The 21,261-nt window shown below is 37.9% G+C and overlaps 1 protein-coding gene across 25 annotated transcripts in view; it reads left to right on the top strand.

Annotated features, from left to right (window-relative positions):
* Nucleotides 1–21,261, top strand: part of RBFOX2 (RNA binding fox-1 homolog 2) — a 257,017-nt gene that overhangs the window by 146,369 nt on the left and 89,387 nt on the right. For 3 of the 25 annotated variants that reach the window (XM_087968375.1, XM_087968379.1, XM_087968380.1), the window contains exon 1: nt 3,573–3,854. The exons of 20 other annotated variants lie outside the window; for them this stretch is intronic. In XM_087968375.1, coding sequence (XP_087824501.1) covers nt 3,828–3,854 — 27 coding nt within the window. In that variant the 5' untranslated portion in view covers nt 3,573–3,827. Of the gene's footprint in view, nt 1–3,565; nt 3,855–4,097; nt 4,580–21,261 lie in introns of those variants that run through there. 2 more of the 25 variants (XM_026694946.2, XM_087968378.1) reach the window with 2 other exon arrangements.

Consider the following 21,261-nt stretch of genomic DNA (forward strand, 5'->3'; position numbering starts at 1 on the left):
GTATAGTAAGATGAGAGTACGACTTTCTCTTCACTCTCGACTTCGCATAAACTGGGGAACGCACGAGGGAGTCACGTGATGAAGGGCGGAGCATTCCTCAGTAATTAAGCTCAGCCTTCAACGACGCAGACTGAAGCACCTCCCACTCTCTGGATGATCCTCGCGGCTCGAAGAGAAATGGCGTGTCAGGTAAGGACCAACACCCAATCTGTCTTCCAAAACTGTTTGAAAGATTACAATTAGTTACAGTTTGTTAACAAGTTGCTGCACTTACGGATTTGATTTGTACCTGCAGGTAGGAAGATTCTTAGCTGTTAGCTACACCTTTCATTCTTCAGTCATTTTGCTATTGCTTTTGTTTAGATCTATTTTGGCAAATGCAGGATCTAAGACTATGACTGGGTTCATAAGTTGCTGTACGCCAATTGACTGCTTTGCGCAAAATGCAAATGTGAAGCCAGTCATTGTGCCTTGTAATTGAAATGATTTATTGCTTAACATTATATGTATGTGTCACCTCAGTTAATTTTACTAAGTTTGGCATTCCAGATGTGGAATTATACTTCATATCTAACAGTTCCAGTAATTATGGAAGTTGTACCAATACAAACACTTGGAACTAAAATATTATAAAAAGTTGTCTATGGTAAGGTGGACTGGACAGTTGTTTTTAAATTGAGTGATAACCTTGAAGGTCCCAAACTGGGCACATTGAACCAAAGATGGACAAGGACACTTGTTCTCTTTTTTCCTCCTATTTCCCTTTCTACTTGCTTTTCTTTCTCATAGCTACTGTAATATACTTTGTGTGTGTGTGTGTGTGTAGATAATACCAGAGGTATGAATGATCTGTTACAAAAGGACTTTGATGTTGGGCCAAAAGCTACATGAAATAGTGATCCTAAGATTGCAGGCTATTATTCTCTGGTCTAAGGAATAGAAAGAGACTAATAGGGGAGTGGTAACTCTGTGGAATAGGAACTGGAGACGATATATGGGTAAGCTGGTCTGTAATTTTTACTGCATGCTGGAAATTTTTATTATAGAATTTACACAAAAGGCAATGAACTTGAACATCTCAATCTACATAAACTGAAAACAAAGTCTAAATTTTTTTAGTCAATTTGTTTTGTTCTTTTACCTGCTACCCAATTTGAATTTTAGTCTATATTTGTATAATTCTTGTGTGTCCTTCTCCTTCCAACAGTATTGAGTTCAATATGTTAAATATTAACATCTTCAGAGTAGGCCATACAGCAAAATTACACTGAAATGCCTATCTTTGATTGTTGTACAAAGTGATGACTCAAATGTGTGCAGTAGTCATGGTAGAACAAACATTATATGCAAAAATGCCTCTAAACTATGCTGAGCATTTCAGATATTTAGTTGTGATTCATCAGAGAATAAGAGAGTAAATGGACAGAAATATATAGAAGGGGTTTGTATGTGAATTAATCCTGGTTTTATCATAGAAGGTGGCAATTATAGCAGGCTCACTTGAGGTGTGGTCATGTGGACAAAAACATGGCTTAGTTGAGGTCTTGATTGGTTGATCCATTAGATCCACGTGGAATTATGAACTGCAGCCTGAGAAAACCTGATACATCATGTTATATACACAAGGTTGGAATATCATGTTTAAAAGTCTGAAGAAACATTGTGTTATGTAGCCAAACAGCATTATGTATATTCTAATCATTTGGGTTTAAATTTTGGAAAAGAACTAAATATGCTCAATTAATTAACCAGAACACTGCAAAAGTGAGAGGGAAATAGAATGTATTATTCAGAAGAGGAGATAGTTGACCAGTTAAAATATTGAAAACAAATTGCAACGTTTATTGGCAGTTGTCACAAACTACCTATTCATTTGAATAGGCAATAAATGTATTTTGATTAGTCAGAAACTACATCTCTTCCAAAAAAAAATTTAAAAAATCCAAGGTTTACCAGATGTATAAGGGTAGTGAATTTGATTTGCAATGGAATTGTTCTTTTGCTGTCTTACAGCTGTACATCTCTTCATTCTCCAAAATAATGTGATCATTTGAACCAAATTTCATAAATAAGTACCTGTTGATATATCTGTGTGAATGGTTCAAGAAAAGTGACTTCAGAGATCTGTAATGTCTTCTCTGTTTTATTCCACGGATACTAAAATTTGAAGTCATTTTGCATCTTTTATTCCTTTTATGACATTGAAAAAAGCAAAAGTGTGATATAGCTCTTAAGTTTTGATGCTAGTCATTGCATTAGCTGGACTTTTCCATGTTGTCTGATGTGTTCTGTTCTTTTACTCTCAGAAAGCTAAACAGAATCAGACCTAGTTAATGTTAGGATGGGGAGACCACCATGAGATCTTTAGCAGGGCTATCAAACTTTGGCCTATGGACCGGATGTGCCATGTGCTGGCCACACCCCTGCCCAGTTTATCGAAGGGTGGGAGTCCTGATACATCACATGACACCGCCGTGACGACATGAGTTTGACACCCCTGTCCATAATATATATGCTGGACTTGGATGATGAAAAGACATCTGAAAAAAGGCCCTGGAAAGCCTCTTCCCCCCCATACTGTTGCTTAGAAAACTGTGTATGTGTCCATGACATAAGTAGAAGTTAAGCACAAGAGGGAGGATTTATCTTTCATAAATTGGTATCAGCTATTATAAAGTTTTTTTTAAAAAATGCATACATCAACATTCCTGAGGATGGAATTGTTCTATAGGTCACTTGAGTAACTTGTACTTTTGAATTTAAACCTGAATATTTTTGGCTACATTTTAATGTTCAGTATTTTCATGGTCAAGTAAGTGCAGAAAAGTATTAAGTGCATAAGCTGTACAATGGTCACTCCATATTATTATCACCAGAGGTAATTGGAAAGGAAAAAAAAAAAACCCTCACACACAAAGAAAGGCTGAAGCCAGAGCCTGGAATCTACCAGGCTCACATAATTAGTCAGTTATCAAGATACAGGAGGCAATTCCAGCAGAGAACTGGATTTAAATTAAAATGAACCCGAACCCATCCTTAAGCACAGTATAGATTCTTGAGCATTCGTTCCTTGAAAAACCTTCACACTGCTGGTTCTCTTTGCTCCTTGGATGGCTCGGTGTCAGTGGACTGGAAACGCAGCCCTTGAAAGATGCGGGGTTTGGGGAGGAAATATGCCTTCCTCGCGGACTCGCAGTGAGGCCAGGGTTAAAGTAGATAAGCTCAGGAGGTGGCGATGCTAGCGCAGGTAGTCCTTTTGTGCAGGGAAGAGCAAACGGGCTTAGGAAGGCGAAGAGAGAGCCCTTTTGTTTGAGACGTGCTACCGGCGCCCGTCTCCCCCACCCCTCTCGGGGTTTTGGCTTACAGCCCTTCTCCCACTCCGAGACGAGGAAACCAATCCTCAGCTCTGCGCGCACAGCCCGGGAAGAAGATGCCAGCAGCCTCCCAGCAGCCCCTCTGTTTGACTCCGAACTGGCTCTGCACCCGTCCAGGCGGGGACGGAGAGTGGAAGGGGGAGGAGGAGGCGGGCTTTGGCTCTGATTAATTACCTTAGGCATTCGGGGGGTGGAGCTTCCCTCAGCCATCTGGCTGAGATATGGGAGGGAGCTGCGGAGAAGGCGGGCGGAGAGAGGAAGAGAAAAGAAAGGAAGAAACACGAGCGAAAGGAAGGCAAGAGAAATCGCGATCCAGGGGAACTCCCCCTCCCTCTCTCGGTAGCCACTCGGAGACGGGGCGAGGAGCAAAGAGGCGAGAGGAGGTTTTGCCACAGCCCCACCTGGCGGAAGGGATTTTCTTCCCCTCTCCTCCACACCCTCCCGCTTTGGTTTATGGAGAAAAAGAAAATGGTCACTCAGGTAAGGCTGTGCGTGTGGCTGCTGCCCTGCGCTCCAATTCCTTTCCCGCGCAGGGCTGGAAACGAGGCTCGGGCGTGAGCGCGTCGCTTTCTCCTCCTGGAGAGAGAAAGCCGCGGCGAGAAGGCCACTCTGCCGCTCCTAAATGGAAGGAGAGGGAGCTTCCAGCGTCCTTCCCTGAGCTTGCAGGGGGATAGCTGTAGGTGGAGCGTGGATGCGCAGCCATCCCTTCTCGCTCTGCTCCATGGATTCCTGTTTCCTGTGCTGTGCAGCTGCAGCTCAGGAAAGACCCTGCGGGGATTTGTCCACCTCTTTGTCTTCATGTGGAGGCAGGCGGGCGGGCGGGCGGAACTGCAGAGGTAGGGAAGGCTAAGCAGTTTTGCCTTGCCACCAAAAGGATTGTTGGCACAAGGGGTTTCCTTCTCCTTGCGCGACCCTTCCGGAGAATCGAATCGTTCCGATCCAACGCCGATCCTCATGCCCGCATTCATTTCCTTCCTGAACGAAACCACCTAGATTCTGGAGGTTACGCTTTCCTTAGAGAAAGAGATAATGAGATGGAATTCGATAATGTCATATCCGATGGTGGTAGTGATGTGAGGATCCTTGCAGATCTTGGTATTCTACCCAGGCTTCTCTTAGGCACCTTTCTGCATACCACAGCCTGTGGCGGGGCTTCCATGCAGATTTAGCTGAATCTGCATTTCAATTACTTTCTCCTTACAAAGGTAATTCCCCCCCTCCCCCGTTTTTACAGGTGCCTTGTCTGTGCTTGAATGCCCACTAAGCACAGGGCTCATTGCAACTATACATAGACACATGAAAAGCAGCTGCTTATCATTTCCCAGGGAAGCAGAGAAGGAGCCCTTGGGCTGAATGCAAGGGATGATTTCTCAAGGAGCTTGCCGGCAACCGAGTTATTTTTCCTGACTTGCTTTTCTAACAATTGTTTAAATCCTTTGTGTCTTTTATTTTTAAAAAAAATATTGAAACCTCCTAGTTGGCATAGTGAGGGAGGGGAGTCAGTTAAATAGACAAGGTCAGCAAACAATATCATTATAGCCAGGTAGTCTTTACTGTTAGTAGTTATATAATGGTCTGCAGTGCCATACATGGATAGATATCTCAGAGAGAGAGAGAGAGAGAGAGAGAGAGAGAGAGAGATTTTTAAGGGGGAAAAAATCATGGGATTAATTAAAAATTTAAAAGACCTCTATCATTTGACACAATGTTTACAATGTTGCATAAGTGTAATTTTTAGTGGTAAGAGGCATCATATACTCCTCTCTTAAGGGGCAAGATGAATGTCCTAGGAGATGATTGTTATAATAAGTAGTGGCGGCAGTTTGACTTCCTTAGTCAGCAGACTTGCAGTGAATTCAGTGGCTCAGAGGCAGGGAGGTCTCTATCCATTAATGCAAATTGCAGATTTCCCTCTTCTGGTGATCACATTCATTATTTATATATTTCTTTTTTTATCTTCCATGTGTGTCTTGAGACTGCTGGCACTTCTTTATGCCATCTAAATGTGAGAGGTTTAAAAGTAATTTTATAAGCAATTTTTTTCTCCTTTTAACGCTTCTTCTGTAATTATGAGTAACCTTTTTCTATACTTCTGTCCCATTATATGGTACAGTGTACGGTATTGTCCAAAGATGTTTTCCTATATATAAATTTAATAACATGATAAAAAACTGATAGTTCACAGATGATCTAGCTAAGAAACACCCACTACATAAAGATAAGCATATTTGAGGGAAAATGAAAATTCTTGTACTTCAGATGAAAAATGAAAAAGCTATTTGGTTATCAAGGAAGGTTGGAGGAGTATATAGATTACTGTATAGAGAATGAAGAAAGTTTTTGCATGACTCTTGAAAGAGTTATTATTAAAAAAAATGATTAACTGACATTGACCTTCATGTGTGGTTACTAATATATGTATGTCACTTTTATATTTGATACAGAAAATGTATCTATAAGAATAATTTGAAATATCACATCAGGAAATTAGAATTTTGGTTGGGTAAGTTAATACGACTATAGTTGACACAAGAACTAGGAAGTTCCAGTTTATCCTTAGTATTTCTATTTCTCCATGATGGTCTTTGATAATTTTTTTTTTTTACCAAAATACACTCATTTTCCTACTTTGGATTTGAGCATTCTAGTCAGAATTGCAAGTCATATGTCAATAAGACTTTGTACTGGATTTATAACAGGCAATTATTTAGGGTCAGCACTTTAACACTGTTAAGATTGTCTTCTTTCAGAGCATGTATAAGTGGGCAAACAATATAATAACATCACTTACACTGATCAGTGGAAGTCTATTTTGGTTTCCAAAAACATCCATGTAGAAATCTTTGGTGACAAGGAAATACTACCATGTGTGCAATCTAACAATACTATATGACAGTTGGTATAGCACTATTACAAAGATCATATTTATTGCTAACATCTTCAGTTAAGAACTAATTGATTTTGAAAGATACTTATCATATGTTAAATGGAATAGCTTCGCTCCTTTCGAGGCGGAGTGTTTTTCATTTTTACTGTATTCCTGAATTTATAGGTAGTCCTCGACTTATGACCGCAATTGGGACCAATTTTTTTGTTCTTAAGCAAGGCAGTTAATGAATTTTACCTTTTTTGCCATGGTTGTTAAGTGAATCATATGGTTGTTAAGCAAATCTGGCTTTTCCCATTGACGTACCTTGTCAGAAGCCAGCTGGGAAGGTCGCAAATGACAATCACATGACCTCAGGATGCTGCAGCCCTCATAAATACATGATGGTTGCCAAATGCCCTAATTTTGATGACATAACTGTGGGGATCCTGTCATAGTTGTAAGTATGGGGACTAGTTGTAAGTCATTTGGTCAGAGCCATTATAACTTTGAACATTTGTAAATCAAGGATGACCTGTACCAATAACCAGAACTTTCCCATTCCTTTTTTCCATTCCATTTTTGTCCTCATATAAATGTGAACTGATTCACAAGGAATAGAAAAGTGTTAAGGACTTTGCTCTTTGTAAATGTACGTACAGTTTGGAATCTACTGTATTTCTGCATGTCTGGTATACTAGAGAATATGTTTAAATATATATATGACAATTCTTTATCAGTAAGCTATCAGTAAAATAGATTTGGAGAGAGTGCCAGAATATTCTTGGAAATCTTTTGAACAAGAAACCCACATTTATAATTATTTATTAAACTTCCATTGTGCTAGACAAAATGTTGCTCGAATTTGATTCTCTTACACTTAATGTGGAAAATGGGGAAAAAAACGGAGTTTCTGTTGAGCAGGGGGGATGGGGAAGAGAATAACAAGTGAGGGAATGCTTTTTTGGCTATGCTGTAAAATTGCTACCTTCTGGAGGAGCAAAAAGCGCAAATTCTTTCTTTCTTTCTTTCTTTCTTGGACAGTGCAGTGCTTTGCTGGCGTTTTATTCAGGATCTGTTTCCAATCAGTGCTGAGATTGTGGGGGCAGGCACCGAGCTTTCACAGAATGGGGGGGGGGGGGGAGCGTGCTTCCCCTTTAAGCTGTTCAGCAAGTCCATGTGGCAGTCCTGGAGTGTGTCCCTGTGCAATGAATCACCCCTTCCATTGTCCGCTCCCCTTGCTTGGAGGAATGAAGCCCTTCACCTGGGCTGCTGCCTACTTACAGTTTGTACATTTTTAGATAGGGGAGGGGAATGTTGTCTGTAATCAAAAGCAGGAGGGGGGAGCTCTTCCTTTCTAAGATGTTGTGATCCTCCGAAGCTGTTATTCTTCCCTGGCTGGGGGATGGGTGGAGCTCGAGCATGCTCTGGTAGAGTATAGGTAAAAGCGTTGCAGGAAAGTGGGCTATGTAAGGTGGAGCAGCTGGCATTCCCTTTTGTGGAAATTCAGAATAATCTTACGAGATTATTCATCTCCATTCTGTAAACCCTCCCAAAGTGGCTGGACTCCATTCCGTCAGCCCGGCCTTCTCCTTTCCCCACCCCCACTCCTCTTCTCAAGGGTTCCAGCTACTAGCATTTATGTTGGCATCTGCTTGATTTGCTGAACTGTGCCCAGAACTCAGAGAGGTGTTGGCTTTATGAATTCAAGACTTGCTAGGGTAGTTTTTTTTTTTAAATTAAAAAAAAAAAGATTCAGCAGCTGCTTCATATTTTCCAACAGCTTTTTTTCTATGATAACCCATTCCTTGCCAGGCTCGTCCGCCAGCTTGTGACAAACAACTGTAGCCAGTCATGGCACTCTCAGCTTGCTTCTTATGAAAGCTCAAATGCAGGAGTTCCTTAAATGGAGATTTGATTTAAATCAGAGCAACATTCTGCTTGGCAGTGTTTGTTCTGACTCATTGGAGACTCTGTGTGCTGATCCCATCCCCCCATCTTCTCTGCTGCCCATATCTGCGTTCTGATCTTTTTCCCTGTTCACTCCTCAGTAAAGACCAGACCAGATAGATATATCTTTGTTAACCTTGTAATAGGATTAGTGCAGGTACAATACTAGACAGAGAGTGGGGGAAATTGCAAGGGGATTGGAAAAAATATAATGAACACATTCTACTATGTGAAATTATGTTCTTTGTTTATGCTCAAAAATGCACAGGAAAGACCGACATGCCCCTTTCATTTACCGTATGTTGCAGGATCACCTCTGTGATCCTCTTAGGATCACGTTATTACTTTTTTGGTTACTTTTATTCTTTCAAAGACTAACCACCAACAGTATCAAGGACTTCACCATTTTATAAGTTTCTCTTTATGGTTGTCACCTGCACATAACACAAGGCCTTTCTTCTCATTTCTCTCTTTCGATTCAAGCTTCTCCAATTATGTATTCTTCTCTTTGTTTTTTTCAACTAATTCAGTTGTCTGAATTGACCTTCAAGTGCCTTTGCCAATACATCCATGAGGCTTTTCATAGAAAGTAATTGTTTTTTTGTTTTTGGCAAGGACATATAGTGTTTTGATCCATTTGTTGGTAAACTCTTTCCATTTCCTACAGGACTCTGTGGGGTAGAATGATATTGACACTCTCTTCTCTTTCTGTGTTGCAATAGTTCATCTTGACTATCACATTACTGTGACCTATTAGAAATATTAGCTCTGATAGGTTTCAGTATAGGTTTCAGTGCAGGTGGCAAGTTATTAAATGAAATTCAGCTAATTAATTGATCCATGAGGTAGACATTAAGGCCACTAGAAAGAATTATACTTCTGAAGAAAACTGACTTCTTTGGAACTCTATTGTAGTGTGTGGTCTTCCAGAGTGTTTCTTATGATGATATTCCTGAACCCTAGAAATATATTAAAAGCTTTCTAAGCTGAGGTTTTTGGTTTGTTTTTTTTTGTAAATCTATACAAAAATGAACAATACCTGGCTAGTAAATATCTCAAGGATCCTTATTGAGTAAATTGCACTAAATTTGAGGAAATAGCTTTAGGTGCTTCACCTTTTGTACTAGAGCTTCTTTTAATGAAAGTAAAAGGTACAGCAAATACCATTTGCTGAAATTCATGACCCAAGGTGTAGCAATTTCATATATTTCTTGTTGAGGAGATAAGGTGACTTTATGGATAGAGCATAGGGTTGAAATAAGGGGTACTTTTATCTCTCGTACTAGGAAAGTAAATTGTGATTGCTAGATTAATTGTATTGTAAAAATTGTAAGAATTGGGTCAATATTATTTGAGGAAGGGTGCCTACATGATTTATTAATTTAATTGATTATTGGCCATTAACTGATATGGAAACATTGAGGGCTGCCTGTAGACCATACTCTGCCTATGCTGATAATAGCCTGAGTTCTATATTATGGCTAAAGTTCCTGACAATTAATACCTGTGTCTTCTAATTAAGAAATCTGGTTTGTTTGCTATAGTAATTAGAAGGCTTGGTTTTCTCTGGACATTTCTGACTAATTGGAAGCTAGTCTATATAACCAACTGATTTTGGTTCTCTTTCCAACTTTTTTTTAAATTATGCATGGGCTCACTTTACAAATATTAAAAAATATGCTGTGTTTTGCACCTTAATATAATATACAAAGCAAGAAAATATAGGCTACTGCAGCCTCATTCTCAACCATAGAAAATCCTGTCTCCTTACAGGCTATTGAGATGTTATTGCATAAGTGCATTGACATTGTCACGATCTTTGTATCTTTGAAATATGCTTTTTAATTAATGTCATCTTTCTTAAGATGTTAAATATGTTCAGGAAAGCATTGTTCACCAATATATCAGTAATCCTTCAAAATACTTTTTAAGGCAAAGTCCATTTTGAACAGCTACAGGCAAACATTCTCCTCCCCACTTCTCAATGTTAACCTGTGTCTAAGGTATACTTCATTTTGTTTAGCTAAGCCATGCAAATACAGTTCTTGATTATAGGAGCAGGGAATGGGGAACAGAGTTATTAACTCTTTACTATGAGTGGCCTGAATTGTGATTATGTGGACTGTGAGAAAAGGAGTATCTAACTCTTCCTTGCTTACTTTTGTGATGTTTTCTCCCCCCATGCCTTCCCCCAGGGACTTTTCCTTAGGGGTTTTTATTACATCATCTCTTCTCCAATTGATCTTACTAGTGTCATGTTTGCAGCTAAATCTCTTATTACTAATTATTTTAGTTCTGATTTGGGGAAGCTTGTTCTGTCAATTTTAGAATACTAAATTGCCCTAGACTAATTTGGATTAATAATTCCTGTATAACGTTCCATTATATGGTAATTCTCAAATACAACCCTGGGTGCAGCATAAGTTTAGTTTTGGGTTAGGCTGTACATAAAATTATACTATGAACTACATGCAGAAATTGTTCAACTGTTTTGGGTTTCTGTTCCCATTTTATGCATAGATTGAATGCAGTTTATTTTAATAACATTAAAGTTAATTAGCTTTTATTAATTGAGTATATTAGGCTTTTAAATTCTTTCAAGGGCTTCTGACAAACCAGTTTAAAAATCAATTATATCTAAAGAAAATACTTAAGTGCCCAAGAAGAGATCAATAATCTATCAGAGAGTGATCGTTTCTTGTTTCAGAGGAAACATAAAACACAGGTGTAAAGCTAATACATTATGCCTTGCTGCAGTTAGTATTGTAGCAAACAGTTTAGAAATCTTTCATTAAAATAATTTGATTTACTGATAAGGATGTCACTTTATTGACTATTAAAATATTTTGATTGATCAAAAAAGTGTTCTATTACTGGTACTTAAAGGCATATGTTTGCCAATTTGAATAATGTATTAAAAATGTAGTTAATAAACATTGCATCATTTTTGAGGTTGTACTCAAGGCAGGGGTGTCAAACTTGCAGCCCGATGCATCACACCCACCCCTGGTTTAGCGAAGGGAAATTTGTGATATGTCACATGATGCCGACGTGTTCTAAGGTGTTGTGTTATTGTTTCATTTAAAAATATGTTTTTTTCTTAGAGTGAATATATTTATCAACCAGAATTTATTTTAGTTCTGTCTTGTTCTGTCAGAAGCTTGTTCTCTCAATAGAAGCTCAGTTGTTTTGTTAGGCAAACATACATACATACAGCATGCATGCATGCATACATACATACATACATACAAACATACATAATATCCTGCCTTTATTATTTTTATAAACAATGCAAGGTAGCATACATACCTAATACTCCTCCCTCCATCTAGCTACATAGCTAACTTTAAAAACTGATACAACACCTTATGCCCGTGATGGCGAACCTATGGCATGCGTGCTACAGGTGGCACACAGAGACATTCGTGCCGGCACGCGAGCTGCAGGCAAACTTACCTCACTGCTCATGCACGCGCTCCACAACTGATTTTCGGCCGGTTTGAGGCCTTTTTCGGCCTTCCAAAGGCTTGAGGAAGGCTTCTGCAGGCCGAAAACTAGGCCCATTTCATCACTTCCTGTTTTTTCGGAAATACCAGAAGTGATGAAATGGGCCTAGTTTTCGGCCTGCAAAGCCTGCAGAAGCCTTCCTCAAGCCTCTGGGAGGTTGAAAAAGGCCTCAAACCAGCTGAAAATCAACTGTGAGGCGCAGTGCAGGTAAGGGGGCGGCAGTAGGTGGGTGGGTGGGGATTGTGCATGCATGCGTAGGGGGCATGGGGGGGCGCACATTGCCTTCTGGGTGCTGGCACGCAAGTGTGATCGTGCAAGCGCGTGCACAATTTTTGGCACAGGAGCCCAAAAAGGTTAGCCACCACTGCCTTATGCCAACAGATAAAGGCAGAATGCAGCAATTACCACTGCAAGCAAGAGAAAAACCTACACACAAAATCCACTTGCGCCTTCTATAACTTTGTAAGCATCAAAGTTAAAGACTCAAGAACCATCCCACTCCTAAAAGGACCAAATGGGAAAGACTATAGCGATGAATCCATTAAGACAAATTTTTTCAACATGTTCTTCAATTGTAAACAGCAGTGGTTCATCCCCCACATTTCCTAGTCGTACCACAACTAACTGCAATGATCTACTACATACTGACAGAAGATAACGTAGAAAAGGCACTATGTTACCTAAAACCATCAGTATCTATTGGTCTTAATGGCTTATCTGCATACTTCTTTAAAAAAATCTCTCCACTGCTATAGCAAAACACCCCCTAAGCATAATATATGAGATATCATTCAGAACCAGCTCCTTACCAAACCTATGGTCCTTAGCAAGGGTTATCCTTATCTTCAAAAAAGATGACCCAGCCTGGTTGAAAACTACAGACCAATCTCACTGTGCAAAGTAATGGAATCAAATCACGGAATCAATCAACCAATGCATTACCCTCCACCTAGAGTCAAACAACCTACTCTCCAAAAAAACAATTTGGTTTCAGAAAAAAATGTCCTGCAATCTGCAACTGCTACACTGCAAAAACATATGGATTACACTACTTGACTAGGGTAAAGCAATAGATGCAAATTACATAGACTTCTGCAAAGCCTTTGACTCAGTGATACATGACAAACTACTGTTAAAACTAAACTCTTATGGCATTTCTGGATCCCTTCATAAGTGGATTACTGCATTCTTGTCAAATGGACAACAAATATTAAAAATAGGAAACGCCCTATCAAACCCTGCACCAATTAACAGCGGTGTCCCCCAAGGCAGCATTCTAGGACCCACACTCTTTATACTCTATATAAATGACCTTTGCAATCACCTTATAAGCAACTGTGTCCTCTTTGCTGATGATGTAAAACTGTTCAACACCACTGACAATGCTACCGTACTTCAAAGCGACCTCGGTTATGTGTCTTAATGGTCAAACAATTGGCAACTCCAAATCTCGACCAACAAATGCTCTGTCCTACACCTTGGTTAAAAAAAATCAGTACACCAAATACAATCTAGGCGGATATGACCTCGTTGATGACTCTCACTCTGTCAAGGACCTTAGATTACTCATATATAATGACCCAAGCGCAAGAGCTCACTGCAACAGCATTGCCAAAAAAGCTTCAAGAGTTGTAAATCTAATTTTAAGAAGTTTCTCATCTGATAATACTGAATTACTAACTAGGACATACAAAACCTTTGCTAAACCAATATTTGAATAAAGCTCAGCTGTCTGGAATCCGCACTGTATGTTGGACATTAATACAATTGAGCATGTCCAGAAATATTTCACAAGGAAAGTACTACACTCCTCTGTTCACAACAGAGTACCCTATACCACCAGGCTTGAGATTTTGAATTTGGACAACCTAGAACTATGCCACCTACGGTTTGATTTAAGCATAGTTTATAAAATAATCTGCTTGAATGTACTACCAATCAGTGACTTTTTCACCTTCAACTGCATCAATACAAGAGCACACAACAGATATAAACTTAATGTACACCACTCCAAACTTGATTGCAGAAAATACGACTTCAGGAACAGAGCAGTCAATGCCTGGAACACACTACCTGACTTGTCACATCCCGAAATCCACACTCCTTTTCCCTCAAAGTAACCACTATTAACCTCACCCCTTTCCCAAGAGCTATGTAAGGGGTGTGCATAAGCGCACAATCGTGCCTACCATCCCTGTCCTATTGTCCCCAATTATTTATACCCATTTCCTGTATTTATACTTATGTTTATTATCTTGTAAGCTATTGACAAATAAATAAATAAAATAAAATAAATCTATTTTCCCTATAACAACCTTATGAAGTGAGTTGGCCTGAGACTGTGACTGGTATAAAGTCACCCAACCAGCTTTCATGCCTAAGGCAGAACTAGAATTTACAGTTCACTGATTTCTAGCCTGGTACCTTAACCACTAGACCAAATTTTTACTACTTAAGTTGTGATAATGCTAAAATTGATTAAACTTGTATGCAGCCCGTCTTCCAATGACTCTGGGTCAGCGGTAGGATCCTAACTGTTCCACTAACGGTTCAGTTATTGTGCCCGCAGCTTTCCACACACCAGCTGAGGCCTGCAGCACCAATCAGCTGAGAGGATAAAGAAGAAAAAAAGCACAGGGGCGGTTAGAAGGGCCAATCCTGCACTTTTGTCTTCATTCTCCTCTCAGCTGATGGTGGAGGTTTTTGTTCCTCCTCTAGCTGATCATGGGAGGCTTTTTTACTACTGGTTGGGCCGAACCGGGCTGAACCAGTAACATACCACCACTGCTCTGGGTGGCTCACAACAATCAAATTTAAAAAAATAAATAGAATCAATTAAAAAATGGTAAGAACCAGTTTGAATGAATCAAGTGATCTAACTTTACCTCACCAAAGGTGAGGGTGAAGAGAAAGTTCTTCACTGCTGTTCTGAAAAACAGCAGAATGGGGTCCATTTCAATCTTGAGAGGAACCTCATTCCAAAGAACAGGCAGTGCTACGGAGAAGTCATAGTTCTGGGATCCCAATAGATGACATTATTTAATCTAAGGAACACGCCAAGCAGCAAATTCAAATTTGTTGTCCATGGGCAGGTATTATGGGAAACAGTCTTTCAAGTACCTAGGCCCCATACCATGGCAACTGAATAACACTCAAAAGCAAAGTGGCAATCAGTGCTCCTCCTGAAATAGAGGTGTTAAATGGGCATGATACTGAAGTATGCCCTTCACTACTTTGCACTACAACATTCTGGATCAGTTGAAGCTTCCAAGGCAGCCCCATGTAAAGCATGCTGCAGTAGTCATGCTGTGAGGTGACGAGGACAAGAATGATTATCAGAAGAGTTTATGAAAGGGTACAAGGGTACAAAAAAGTGACATGTTTATTTTTCACACATATGATTGTTGCACCTTCCCCACACTCACATGATCAAAATTTGGATGCTTGGCAACTGGCTCATTTATTTATGCAGTGTTCCAGGGTCGTGAATACATTTTGTAACCTGTGTTACTAACTGCAGTGATTTGCTTAACAACTGTTGCAAGAAAGATCCTAAAATGGGGCAAAATTCACTTACCAACTGTCTTGCTTATCAATAGAAATGTTGGGCTCTATTGTAGTCATGAGAATTACCGGTACCAGATGAAATTGTACAAAGACTTCCTAGTCACAGCTGCCACCTGATTTTTAACCCTCAGATTGTACATTAACCTTGAAGAGGAAAGTTATACCCTATCCAAGATCAAAGATCTAAGAAAAATGGGTTAAATATTTCCTGGGCAAAAATTTTATTATATAGGATTATTCACTATTAGAAAACTTATTTATGGTATTTTGTGTCCAGTAGAATTAAAACAACATGCATTTGCCCTGACTTAATATTTCCTAGTTTAGTATAAAGCATTATTTAATCTTTTATATGCATGCTGATTTCTTGCATGCTGCCTAATAATGATCACTTAATAATAATATCTTTCATATTTGAAATCACATATTAGGTGACACTTCCGATTTGCAGGCAAACTTTTATTTTGGGCCAATGCACAAATTTGTTGCATTTTTTCCCCTTGAATTGCAACCAGCTGCCCTCCTTAGGTACAGTATCATCTCAAGAGAAGGATATGGCCAAAGGAAGATACGTATTTGGTTGAAAGAGCTGCATAAAGGAGTTACGTGAAGGATCTTTTTTCCTTCTCAATAAGAGTGCCATTCAGCCCTTTTGGATATTGCTGAAAAATGCATCCAATATAACTATGGAATTATCTGCCTGACCAATGATAGTTAAGCTGAACTATTGGTGATTTCATGAACGCATCTGGATAGTTTTCATGTCAGCAGTAGTCAAGGAACATTTAGAGATCATGTGTATTACTTAGGATTTGTATGCATGGAGTAAAATTATATATAATTCTACAAAAGGAAAACACAGTGTTACTATTCTGAGCTTTAGGGAGTGACAAACAATTCAAGAAAATCAAATGGTTTGTAATGAACATGTAGGTAACTTTATTTCATCTTTCTTTTATATCTGAAACTTGTTAGACTTTTAGGAGATTAAAAAGTAATTTATAGTGTTATCAATAGTAATATAAATGATTTATTGAATTTGACATTAAATCTATGTAAAAGTATTTTTGGTTCAGGTTGGGCATCTAATGTTTTCCAGCTCTGTTTCATGTTCAAAAATGACTTTTAAATAGTATGTATAGCATTGAGTAAATACTCTTTTTGTGTTTGCGTCCTCCACCCAACATTCTTTCCCTCCCCCACATACACATGCATGTACACATTGTGTGTTCACTAAAGTTCCTTGGATGTCAATTCCTTTGTTTTTCTTGTAGGTTATTTTTTTAATGTTTCAGGTTCTAATTTCAATTTTGGAGTTGAATGGAAACCCTATTAGTTTGAAATATTTTTTAGAGTTTCTGATTTGTTTTTGTAATTCAGTCAATATGTTCTGCAATTTCTGTGAACATTAAATTGAACATTAAATTGAAAGATGTCATTTAAAGTTTTAAAAGACAAACTCTAGTTGCTCTAGAACTGAATCTGCAATCCATATATCAGCAAGAGCTTTTAGTTGTCTTAAATTCCTTTTAAATTTAATTTGAAAATGATCTAAAGGATAAGGAACATGGAATCTGTTTTTTCCTTTTAAAATATTGTTGATATTTTTATTTTAGTTTTGTATCTTGCTCTCAGGTAATTCAAAGGAGATTTTCATATCATCTTTTGACCACTTGGATGAGTTTTATATTGTGTTATTTCACAGAAGAAAGTCAATGGATATTAGTTTTCGATAATATTCTATTCTCACTTAGTTCTAAGGATTTCTGGATAGCCATAACTGCATTACTATCTGTTAAGATGCAACTATACATGAGACCTCAAGGAGACTTAGAAATAAGGAACCATTATGGGACTATATATATATATGCCAATAAAATAAATAAATAAGAAAGAACAAGAAAGACAGGTAGGTAGGTAGGTAGGTCTCGGCAAAATCTATTATTGAGTTAAATATATAGTATTTTAAATTCAGTGTGTAATTCTATGTCAATAATAGCCACTGTTGTGGAAACCGCATAGGTACCTTATGAAAAGAATTTGATGTCAAATTGCTGTTGTTGCTTGTGTTTCATATGAAGTTATAGCAACTAGCTTTATCATGACAGAAATTATGAAGATAAACATTGCTCAGAGGCTTTCTTGGGAAGAGGGATCATAAAAACAATATGTTTTATCTATTTACTTCAGTCTCACATCTCTGTTTTGTTTTTCTCAGACCTTGTAAGTATAATATAAATAAAGCATAAATGAGAGTCAGTTCCTTCTATAAACTTTGGCACTATCCAAAAAGTTTGGCACTATCCAATACTTACTCACTTTCCTGTTTTACTTATTTTTTTTAATCATTGAAGTGGTTAGCATATCCGTTATCCTGCATGAAAATCAAATGTCAGTTGATTCACATAGAACATCACAATAGTTACAGAATTGTGGCTATTTATTAAATTTATATGCCACCTATCTCAATCTGCAAACAACTGTTACGGCTAAACATCAATCTCTTGAGGATGTTGATTACAAAAAAAGTGCATTCACATGTTTTATGCTATTAAGAATGAGCTAATTTGGTACCAAGCCCAAGCTGCCTCAGTCTTCCTTCTGTACATGGTCTGTTTTGTTGTTGCGTGGAATATAATTGAAGCAATCACATTTATAAATTGCTGGATTTCTGAGGTGACCAGTGGAAGTTTCAGGAAAAAAGGATTGCACAAAACACAACTCTTAAGAGAATTTTTATTGGGCTGACTAAATTCAGAAATATTTATTCATCTATTGAAATATTAAATGCTATGAAGATTGTATAGCAGGGTGATAATTCTGATGGATGGTAGTTGGCACATTGGTAATTTTTCCTGGTAATAATACTTTGCTGTTTTGCTATTTTTCTACTTTAGTTTACCAACAAAGTAATATTTTTCCCTGAATATTTAACTATACCATCTGAAATGTGAATGATAGCTAATTTTGTTTTTGAGTTCTATTCTGCAGTGTGTAACCTGTTTCAACAAGACTGAGGCCTAACTCTTGCTGAATTAGTGGCAATTACATAGTGTGGTAAGATGCAGGGCACTAGCAAGGCTTAGATAAGACAGGTAAAACTGCACCTCTGTTTATAGGATTCCATGTCCTGCCTATTAAGTATTTATAGAGGCCATTTTATGTTTATGAATTTGGGAAGGCTTGCGTTCTGGACTTCATTATTAGACTGGAGTTTTGTACACCAGTTCTGATAGGAGTTCTGATAGGAGAAGTGGCTTTAACCTAAAATCCTTTTAGACCATTAAACTTTCCAGAGTAAAATAGTCTGTCATAATATCAGCATCAAAAAATAAGTTTTACTGGCTGACCAAAATATTTATTGTGAGAATGCAGCTTCAAATATTTAGATAGGCAATTCAGGAGTATGTTTTAGTCAAGTGATTCTCTGTCTAAATGTATTTTATAGGGTTATTTTAATAAGAAATTCTGAGAGTTATATCAAAATATCTAGAAGAGTATAAGCTAAGATTGGGTTTTATAGAAGAATTGGGGGAAAATTGCAATGTTGCTTTGAATGACTCTTTCAAACAAGCATAAATCAATTTTTAAAAATTCTTCCAAATATTAGTTTTATAGGAAGTTTGTTACTCTTGCAGATTAATTTGTTTTTAACCAAGGCAGATACAAGATTTTTAAACACTGAATATTTTTTCAAGGAAGTTTTTAAGCAAACTTTTCCCATCTTGTCCTGAAGATATAGTTGACTTTCATTTCAACATGCTGGTTGAAAGATTATAGAACCCAACACATCTGCAGGATACTGGGATACGATAAGGTGCTTGAAGGCCCTAGCATTATAATATAAATCATAAGCAAAAATATTTTCCCACTAGAATAGGTATGCTGATTTTGAGGTGCAGTATGTTTTTCTTTCTCTCCCTTTTTTGGCTATCAGAGAAAACTGGCCAGATTCACTTATCAAGCAAACCAGGTTACTTGGTTTGACTAATGTTATTGTGTATACACTGTTATTATTATTATTAGTCACCTAGTGTTTATGGCTTAGTCTAGCTTATTTTATTAACCTTGTCTTAAAACACGTTATCTCAAAGCAGATGTAAGCTTGTTGGTATCAACTACTGTACGTTGAGGGGTAAAGTAATAGTATACTAGAATATGCCTTTATCAGGAAATTTAATATCTGTCCAAGTGTCATTTTCTGAAATGGGAATCCAGCATTCAAAAAAGGTATGGAGAAAACCAGTTGGATGGGAGGAAGATTCAGCAACTTCCATCTTCATCATCCATCTCACCTATTTTTATGCATTTTTTATTATTAAAGGAAAGCATTCCCCATCCTTTCCATCTGCCCTTTCTTATTTTGCTTCACCCAGGAAAATTCATGTCATATTGTTTCCAGTTGTTGGGACAGTAGGCCATAGTTTATTGTCTCACTTTGTACGTTTCAGTCAGCTGTATGTTGGATTCTTGCTATGCTAGAATGATGGTCTGTACATTATAAATGCCTCTGTATACGTAGCCTGCAGCATCTATCACTGGAATGAAAGATTTAGAGCACAAAATGAAGCTTCCAGAAGAGAAAAGATTTTTCATGAAATATGTTATATTGCATGCCCTTCCTCCACAAAGGAAATGGAGCAGCGTCTGGCTTACTACGCTTTCAAGCTCTGCAATCTCTTTCAAGACATTCCACCCTCCCGCCAATTGATTCCATATGTTCTCTCCCCTCCCCTACAGCATTCTTTCCTTTCACCATCTCCTGTTTTAACTGGCTGCTGAGCCTGCAGGTTTCTGCTCATTCTCCTTGGGTTGTTCTCCCCCCCTCTTCTGGAATCAATGGCTTTCAAAACTGAATAAAGATTGTATACATGAAAATGCACAAATGGCTCTGCATTACATAAGACCAAACTCAAAAAGATTTAACCAGAAATTTGGGGTTTAGATATTTGTAGTCTCTTCTCTCCTAAAAGATGGAAGGAATTGCATGACATCTCAGTGCTGCTGGTTATGCATCTTGGGAACTGAATTCTGAATCCACAGTAATCAAATATGCTGCTGTTACAGTAAACTGGACACAGCTTGAATTGGGCACTTCAGATCAGAAAGCCTGCAAACTGATGACAATGCATAATGCATTGCATGCACAAAGTGATGTTGATTGACTATACTTAGAATGAAAAATTGGAGGCTGTGGTTTACTGAAAGTTGTAGAAGAAAAACACGGATTAAATGATTACTTCAAAGGCAAGCAAAGAGAAAATGCTGATAGTGGTTTACAAAAAAAAACACACTGAAAGTAGCAGAAGCAAAAAAAAAAAAAGGTAAAAATAAATTATTGGAAAACTGTTCCAATAATTTGAGAAGAAAATTTGAGAAGATATTACGTGGCTAAGATATAAAAGAAGCTGATGACAAAATGGGGAAGACCAGAAATTCTCACTGGTACAAGCAGGCACACATCAAGAAAGAAAGAGAAGTTTAATTTTTCAGCTCAAGAATAAGCATTATAAAGAACTATGGCAAAATCGGGGATTCAACCTGTATCAAACATCAACAAATGCACACTTTGTAAAGAAAATGATCAGTCCATGGATTACAGAATTAGTGGGTACAGCCAAATTGCTCATACTGATTATAATCAACACCATGACAGAATAGCCAATATGTTCGGTTAGCATCTGTGAAAACTTGAAATTTCTGAGTATGCCCATTATAGTATAAGACAAAATGAAAATTGTTGAAAATGTTTACATTTTATAAGATGTTTATAAGAGCATATGAACTCCTTTCTAAATAGATAAGAAAACAAAAAATGAAAAGGGTAGTTTTTGTAGATGAGGTAATACCCAGGAACAAATTGGGAAAAGAACTGGAAAAGTTATAAAATACAGAAAACTAATTATTTAAAATGGGTAGATTACGGAGAAGATCTTGTGAAGTTGTCCCTATAGTTACTGAGGTGGAACAACAAAGAGATTAAACAGATGTTTAAAA

This window comes from Notechis scutatus, chromosome 6 (assembly GCF_049901735.1).
Source record: "Notechis scutatus isolate UNSWTSFEM ecotype Mainland chromosome 6, rNotScu1.2, whole genome shotgun sequence".
Taxonomy (NCBI): domain Eukaryota; kingdom Metazoa; phylum Chordata; class Lepidosauria; order Squamata; family Elapidae; genus Notechis; species Notechis scutatus.